The following is a 9,228-nucleotide window of genomic DNA, read 5'->3' as shown; positions in this document are numbered from 1 at the left end:
GTGATCACATACGTTGGCTGGGAACCTCTTATGGGTAAGACCGGCCGGACTTTATTCTCCAAAGACTTGCATCTTATTTTTATAATAACCGTGCATTTTCTTTGAGAGACCGGATGGAGAACAAGTGTTCTCCATCAACATTGACGATGAACCAATGGAAATTACCGTGTTCTTGCTAGCATTTGTTCTTGGACTTGCTATGCCCGGCCGAGATACAAGACCCATGGTGCTATTGGGTCGATAATATGCATGTCTACACTTATGAAGTTTTGCACGAGGCTTATGGGGCGGCATTTTTCAGATTGAGGACCAAGGGGACTATAACGCTGCCTTGGTAGCCCGGCCCATGAACATAGGAACTGTTATGTTTTGGATTATGCTAAACATTTTAGGGGAATGGCGTTTTTCTTACGTGAATGACGCCACTTGCGCCGCTTTTCCTTGCTTTAGCCACGGGGCCTTGGTTCTATGACCTTCCCGAACTTTGATGTCTAGTTTAGCACGAGCCCATACCATGAGGCATAAGTACCTTCTTATGCCCGCTCTAATTTCAATGATTATGCTATGTTTCTTTCCAGTTTTTGTACACGCTTCACGGATTGGATTAGGGTAGACACGCGGTGCACCCACCAATAGTATTATTCGATCTTTCCGTGTAATGACTTGGCAAGGGTGGCGGATACAACCTCACCAGGTTGCACCCTACACCCCATCGCACCAAGTGGCACTTAATAGGTTAGCAACCATAGATGATAAATGGAGTGAAGCCCGCAAATTATCATAGCATGGCAGATCGCGAAGGAGCCTCACTTCTTTATAGAAGTAGAGGATGACGAAGATGACGAATAACAAATGGAGTGGAGGTAAGTTTTAGTTTCTTGAAGTATGTCCGCTATGTCCCAAGCAATTTAATTCTGTTAACCCCATAATGGGTGGAACTCTTATAGAGTTATACGCTTTTATTTCTTATATTAGTACGTTCTAACCTTGTTTTGCGATGTTTTGAATTTCACGCTTCAATGGTATTTTTCCTACCCTCTTTATTTAAATGCTTTGAGGACAAAGCATGCTTCTTGTTTGGGGGGCATAGAAACACGCGGTAATTAAGACATCCGCTAGGATATAAATATGTATAATATGCATTTGTTTTCTAGTTAAAATTTCAAAAATTCAAAAATATAAATAAATAAGTTATGCTATACACTTAGGAATATTGGTATTGTTTCTTTCTCCATGCTCTTAACAATCTAGAAGTCTCACATAGCTTTTGCATCGTATCAATAATTGTTAGAAACTTAGGTTAATATATAGGTAATAATCTTTACATCTATCTATAAATATATTACATGAGTATCTATGATTGTTAGCAAGAAGTTTCTGAAATCTAGGCTAGAGTACTTATTCTACAAATCCTGTGAGAATATAGCCTAAAGCCTTATATGAACGAAACATTTGAGAAAAGACACAAGGGAGAAGTAAAATCCAGATAGAGAAATCACACGTCCACTTGCTTGATCACTAAACCATATCCTAAGCGAGAATTTAGGCCCTTTTTGGATCGATATAGCTAGAAATTCTTACCTAAGTATATTTTTCGCTAGTCGCCCCACTGAGCCTTTCATTAGCCCTTCCATAAACCACAATTCCTTTACCCTGTTACAAAAACAAAACAAAATTAAAAAAAAAAAAAAAAAAACCTACCCAACCTTTTAGAATAAGTTTGAGAATAGAATGATGAAGAAAGAAGAAGAGAAAACCCGTGTAAACAAAAATTAGTTAGTTGCTTGAGGAAAATAAAGAAAAGAAGTTTCCATCCAAAGAAAAGAAAAAAAAAAAAATAGAAATAAAATAAAAACTCCAAAAATAGAATAAAAGGGAGTCAAAAGCCAAAGAAAAGAAAAAGAAAAATATGGCTAAGGATGGAAACAAAGTGTAGAAGCAAAAAAATAAATAACAAGGTTTCTCTAGTTACGTAATATGAAGACTCTATTATCTCGGACTTGCCCTTTAGAATATCCATTTCCTTCCTTCTTAAACCATCTCCTAATCCCCGTAACACCTAATAAAGACCTCTAGCTCAATTAGGAATAAAGGTTAGTGTGATAGTAAGTGGCGATGTGTTTGATCGACTCAGCTTTCCTTGTTGTCATTAAGATTGTAAGGTAAAGTGTGCCCACTGTATTAATCGGAGTAGCTAAACTTGAGTGGAAAAATCAGAGTATTGTTTCTTGACTATTATTGTGAGAACCTACTTAAGGACGCTTATTCCGAAGTTCTCGAAAACAAACCCCGCTAAACATTTTATAGTACTACTATCAGGTATATGTTTATTGTAGATGATAGATTATTATGCATATATTAACTTAGGTTTCGACTTGGTTATTCTTATTCAATTGCTAGAGAGATGTATAGATAGTTGAGCATGAATAAGGAAACAATAGTTTTATTTTCTTAGTCGCCAGAAGATAGATGAAGTTTGTGAAAGTACCTTCATCAAAAACTCTCACGAGGTTATAACTCGGCCCACTAGGGAATTCCTAGTGGTTTAAGGCCTTGTTGCATATGGTCAATGCAATCGCGACTCAAATAAACGAGAGTAGCTAGAACTCCATTTTGGTCACTTATTCTAATTTCTCATCTTTGCTGAGGACAAGCAAAATGCCGCTTTTGGGTGGTTTGATAAGAGCCCAAAAAATGTAGTTTTAACCCCTTAATAATCATAATTGTTAGACCAATTATGTGAATAATAAGTAAGAGTTAATATCGATTACGTGTTTTATGCATTTCGTGCTTCAAAGTCCATTATGTGCAGAAATGTGCCACTTTAGCGAGATAAATGAGCAAAAGTCAGCAGAACTTCCGAATGCCATATCTTTGGACTCAGACCTCGGAATTGGGCCTACCTTATGTCAAAACGACCGGCTCAGAAAGAGCTTTGCAATGGTCCAAGCCTTGACCCAATCAGAGGAGCAGAAGTGGATGAAAAGTCTGTTGAAGCCGAATCTAGCTGAAGAGGCCTTTTTGGACTGAAAGAATTGGGTTTTGGGCCTGATTCTCTAGCCCAAAACATGGCTCCAAGCCCATGCACGATTTTTGGATCTGGATGTATAAAAACAAAAGCTTAGCTCTTTGTTAAGGGTAGATTTTTTAGTAGAGAATTAGGGTAGATAGCTTATATAGAAAGTAGCCATTAGAATAGCTTCTAGATCTAGATTTAATTGTTTTAATTAAGTTTAGTTCCATTTAAATTATTGTATTAGATTAAACCTTTGAATCTTGCTCTTCAATTTGATTAGATCAATAAAGTAGTATTCTTTATCAATTTCGATTTTTGTCATTTCCAATTCTAGATCTAATTTCAATTCCTGTCCTTATTTCATTTTAGTCATTAAAGTAGATTTCATTATTGTTTAAATTAGTAAATTTCAAATCTTTATATTATGTTTAGATTTAATTTAACCGGAAATGATTGCGTAATGATTCTCGGCTAAACCTCCATTAGAGGGGGTTGAGAAGCCTTGATGAAAGCTTGATTCCTACTATCGTTAGAATCGCCGTAATTTCCTTTCCACTCTATAAACGCTTAGTTCACCATGAGAATGGGTTTAATCGCTCACATGCTAATTATTAATTGGTAGAAATGCCATGTGTAATTAGGGATTAGGAAGAACCGATTGTTCTCAGAAAGCATTCAATTCGGATTACGACTTAATTCGTCGCTAGTGGATTAAGATTAAGTTGAGTTAAGGTGGAATCAATCCCCCTCTAACTCTTTATCATAGAATCAACGTAACATTCCCTTAGTTATTCTGATAACCGACTAGTTGCATTTCGTGGGTAGTTGCATCGTAGTCAATTTGCCTTTTTCGTAAATCTCTCATTAGACTTAAGACTGATTTCTTAGACTTAGAAAACAATCCATGCTAGGGAACTAGGAGTGGAACGAACTTCCTACTCCACTTAGTGCAATTCGCATCGAGAGTAGAAGCTTTGATAAACTTAGGCTCAAAAGAATAGTTTTAGTTTACTTACGTTTTGAATTCATCGTTCATTTCGTAGGTAAACTATTCATTTTACAGTTATCAGTTGGCGTGCTTTTTAACATGACAGACTTGCAATTTTCCTGTTTATATATATATAAACTTCAGAAAGAGATAACAATACAGCTATTGACAAAGTCATATATACATTCGAAGTGAAATAAAAGAATACAAATTATACCTTAGCTGAATTCTTACAATGAAATAAAAGAATACAAATATAAATTAGCATGAATAACCTAGCTATCTGGTGTCCAAAGACATTAAGCCATTTTGGCTTCATGTTGCTACTTTTATCACCGTCATTGACCATGATCGATACGAATGAGCTTTTACTGACCAAACACCCCAATCCCATCAAGCTTCCTAACCAAAATATTTTGATTTATATCTAAAATCCCAATTCTATGCATAGCAACAACGGGAAAATTTGTAGTCCCACCACATGCATCAAAGTCATGCAGAATAAACTACTTCAACAGTCAAACGGTGCAATCGTGCTCACCTTGCTCACATGTTTTTTCTCATCTATCACATCCCTTCATTGAGGTTGAAAACATAGTGTGTGATCTTAACCAAGGCAATATGTGGAATATTAGTAGATCGAGTGATCATAATCCAGGAGGTACATGAAAGGGTTATATACTAAAAGCATTACTTTTTGTATTAACTCTAATTCTTCATATTTTGAATAAGAATCATATGGGCAAATATTATGCATATTATATATGTTATTAGTTAGAAAAAATGCATAGATGGGTAACGAACTATACCCTTAATCAAACATTGGGATTTAAACTTTTTTTTTAGCAAGTTTGGGTATCAATGTTTACCACGTTTTGCAACGTTTGGTTCTATTACACTTCCGTCCATTTATTTCACGTGTCACACTTTTCTTATTTTTCTCTAATTATGTGGCCTTAGTTTCCAATGTGGCTATGTTAACTTGACATGTGGTACGCCAACCCGAAACAACATGAAACAAAGCCCGAAACACAACCCGACTACTTCTGTCTGAGCGCGAAAAAACCCCCCAATTTCTGTCTAGCGCGAAACAAAACCCTAATTTGAGAGATTTCCAAATAAAAATCAAATTGTGCACGTTGGGGGACGAATTCGAAGAGAAAGGACAATTAGTATTCAATTGGACTGTGATTTCGTTGGAGAATCAAGTATGTTACTTCTATTGAGTAATTTTTATTTGTGGTTTGTGCAATTTTCTAGGGTTTCAATAAAATAATAGTTGATTTTGTGTTATTTATCGTAAAGCTTCTCGATTCCCACTCTAGAATAATAGAAAATTAGCTTCTTTGTTCTCAGTGCTCATTTGAATAATAATATTGAGTATATTACAATAGTCAATCAATTAGTTATGTAGGTTATCAGTAAAATAATATTAAAGTGTACGTTTTGGTTTGTTGTTTGTTAATGTGGGGTATATTAGAATAGTTAATCAATTATATTTGTAGGTTTTCAGTCAAATAATATTAAAATTTTCTTTTGTCTTGTTTGTTTTTGTTCAATGGATAATATATTGGAAGGTTTATTTCCAGTAGAACCAGATTTTTGCATAGAATTTTACCATGGGGGGAAGTTTGTGTCTGAGCAAATACCTTATTATAAGGGATATAAACTAGAATACTTTTACAGAGTGGAGTATGATAAGTTCTGTTTCTTTGAGCTACTGGATATGGTGAAGTCTGTAGGGATTACTAACATGATTAAGATGTACTGTGCCCATCCTGGAAAGACTTTCGCATCTTCTAATAGATTAGTCATTGATGACAGTAGTACAAATGAAATGATGAAAATTGCAAGGGTGACTGGTAAGGTTGAACTGTATATTGAACATGGTGAAGATGGTGGACATGGTGGACATGGTGAAGTCTTTATTGAACCTGAGGCACCTAAACCTGAAGACTCTAGCTCTGAAGATGAGATACACTATGTAGATGATGAGAGTGATGAGGATGTGAGTGAAGCTGCAAGTTTGGATCATCTAAGTGATATAGATGACGAGCTTGTTGAAGTGAGGCAGAAAAAACTACTAGAAGTGAAGAATAAGAAGAAGAAACAAGTGACTGAGGGTACTGATGGTGATGAGAAAGGTGTTGAACCAACTGATGGAGATGTAGAATGTGAGCCAATTGTTGGAGATAGAAGTGAAGGTGGTAGTGGACCAAGTTGTGTTAGTGTGGGTGATACAACATTTGAAGACATTGAATGTCCAGATAGTTCTGACTATGACAGCCCTGAAGAAGATGATGAAGGTGAACTCAGCCTTTGACAGAAGTCTAAGTTTCCCATATTTAATCCAAGCATTGATTACAAACTTGTTCAGTTTCAGTTAGGATGAGGTTTGGGACTAATGAAGAACTGATCGAAAAAGGCTTTGAAAGACTATGATGTTGCAAAAGGTTGCCCTGTTTGGATGACTGTGAATAAAAAGAGTAAAATACTTGCTAAATGTGCTGAGGGTTGTAAGTGGAGGCTGTGGGCAAGTAAAATGCAATTAGAAGATAGCTTCTAGATAAAAAGTTATAATAGTGTGCACACTTATTCTAGGGATTTGACTATCTAACTTGCTGATGCCAAGTGGTTGGGCATGACTTTGTAAGACAGGATTTTGCTGAACCCAAGTTCGAAAGTGAAGGATATGGTACAAGAAGTCAAGCAAACATTCGCATTCAATGTGTCAAAATTCAAGTGTTATAGAGCTAAGCAACATGCTTTTGGACAAATTGATAAGGTTATAAAAAAGGTGTATGCTAAGCTTTGGGACTATGGTGCTGAAATATCAAAGAAGAGTCCTGGTTCAACTATTAAGATTTCAGTGAAGAGACAATGTCAACAAAAGACTAACCCAGAGAACCCTATGCTCTTGCATCCAATAGTGTTTGAGAGATTGTATATTTGCTTTGATGCTTTCAGGAAAGGTTTTATTGAAGGTTGTAGGTCTGTTATAGGATTAGATGGTTGCTTTCTTAAGGGTTATTGTAAAGGAGAACTATTAACAGCTGTTGGTAGGGATGGTAATAACCAAATGTATCCAATTGCTTGGGCTATTGTGGAAGGAGAGAACACTCAGAGTTGGGGATGGTTTCTTGACTTGTTGATAGATGATCTACATTTAGCTGAAGGTCTTGGTTTGACTTTGATAACAGACCAACAAAAGGGATTAGACAGAGTTATAAAAGAGAGATTGCCTTTTGCAGAACATAGATGTTGTGCAAGGCATATCTATGCAAATTTCAGGAAGACTTTCTCAGGTAACTTGACATCCTTCCTTTACATTAAGTTTTTATTGTTTTGTTAGTTTAAGAAATTAATAGAAATTCAAATTAATATGAGTTATGTTTTATTGTAGGTGCTCATTTCAAAGTTTTGTTTTAGCAAGCAAGTAAAGCTGTAACTCATGCAGAGTTTCAGAAGGTGATGTCTGAAATTGCAGCATATGATCTAGATGCAAAAGAGTATTTGCTAAAGAAGCAAAATCCTCAGCAGTGGAGTAGATCTTATTTCTCATTTGTTTCTACTTGTGAAAATGTTGAAAATAATATGTGCGAGTGTTATAATGGTGTGATTATTGAAGCCAGGTCAAAGGATATTATTGCAATGTTGGAGGATATAAGGGTGGGTACAATGGTTAGGATGCAAAAGAAGAGAGAAATAATAGAAGGTTGGCATGACAGCCTTACTCCCATTGCAAGGGTGAAATTGGAGGAAAACAAAATGCACTATAGGTATTGGGTACCTTAGTATTGTGGTCAACATGCATTTGAAGTGAGTCATGGAGATGACAAGTATGTGGTGGACTTAGCAACTAGGAGTTGTGCATGCAGGATGTGGGAGTTGGTTGGCATACCGTGTCGTCATGCAGTAGCTGCAATTTATGCAATGAAGGAGAACCCTGACATATATGTACACAGATGCTACACAGTTGAAGTTTACCAAAATGCATACAATCACTTCATGAAACCCTTGAATGGTGAGAAGTTATGGCCTGTTACAAATAGAGAGATTATCTTGCCTCCTATTTCAAGGAGAATGTCAGGTAGGCCTAAGAAAGCAAGAAGGAAGGAGTATCATGAAGTACTAGGTAGTAGTGGTAGCACTAAGTTAAGTAGAAGGGGGACATTGATTAGGTGTTCAAAGTGCAAGGAACCTGGCCATAATAGGACAACATGTCAGAAGGATGTCAGTGTTGAAGGTGAAAGTTCCAAGCCAACCAAGAAAGCAAGAAAATAAAAAGAACCAACAACTACTCCAACTGAAGATCCAAGTTCAAGGCCAAAAACTAAGAGTAAGGGAAGAACTAAAACTAAGGGGAAGGGGAAGGAAACAAGCACTGCCAAGAGAAAAGATAGGGAAGCAACCACTGCCAAGGAAGCAACCACTACTAAGGGAAAAGATAAGGAAGCAACCACTGCTAAGGGGACAAATAAACCACCAAGCATTAGTAAAGGGAGGGGGAAGGCAACATCAAGTACTAGTATATGGGTAAGGAAGATGCAACACCAAGCACTACTCAAAAGGACAAGGGGAAGGTAACAACATCTAGTGGGACAGAGAAAGCATCACAGATGGAGTTTAATACAGTAATGTATTATTCTGAATACACTGGGCCTCAAATGCTTAAGGTAATATATAGTTAGAAAGTTTTTATAGTTATGTTTGATGCTGCCATTCTCTGTAGTGTAGAGCTTAGTTTCTAGAGTTTATTGTTTTATGCTTATGTCATGTAGATTCCAGGACAATAAGGGCCACCTATTAAAATTTCTAAAGGACCATCACTAGGAGCTCAATTTTCAACTGCTCCAATGGGAAGAGTTTCAAAGAAAACAACTGATACAACATCAACTCAAGTATCTGCTCATCTTGGTACACAAGGTTCCACAACTACAAATGCGGTACCAGCAAAAAGCCCTAAGAAGAAAAAACCTACAACACTGGGTCTCAAAAGAACTAGAAAAAGAACTATGGATACAAGAGCAACTACTCCAGGTGTGAAGAGAAGATCTACTGCAAACCCAATGAAGCAGCAGTGGAAAATTTGATGTTGTAGCTTGGTTCTGGGATATCTTATGTTGATGTTTCATGTTTATTCATATATCTTTATTTTGGTTATTTTAGAGTTTGTTCTAGATGTTTCTTTTGGGTTTTGGATACATGGAAAACATTAAAATAG

At 36.4% G+C, this 9,228-nt stretch overlaps 1 protein-coding gene across 1 annotated transcript; it reads left to right on the top strand.

The window, feature by feature from the left end:
• Nucleotides 1–6,696: 6,696 nt before the first annotated feature.
• LOC147505810 (uncharacterized) lies at nucleotides 6,697–8,288 on the top strand. The gene is made up of 3 exons (XM_086605633.1): nucleotides 6,697–7,309; nucleotides 7,462–7,719; nucleotides 7,825–8,288. Exons 1-3 carry the CDS (start codon nucleotides 6,697–6,699, stop codon nucleotides 8,286–8,288), a joined length of 1,335 nt encoding a protein of 444 aa, XP_086461759.1.
• Nucleotides 8,289–9,228: the final 940 nt, after the last annotated feature.

This window comes from Coptis chinensis, chromosome 4, assembly GCF_015680905.1.
Source record: "Coptis chinensis isolate HL-2020 chromosome 4, ASM1568090v1, whole genome shotgun sequence".
NCBI classification, from domain to species: domain Eukaryota; kingdom Viridiplantae; phylum Streptophyta; class Magnoliopsida; order Ranunculales; family Ranunculaceae; genus Coptis; species Coptis chinensis.
This window is presented reverse-complemented; position numbering and strand designations above follow the sequence as displayed.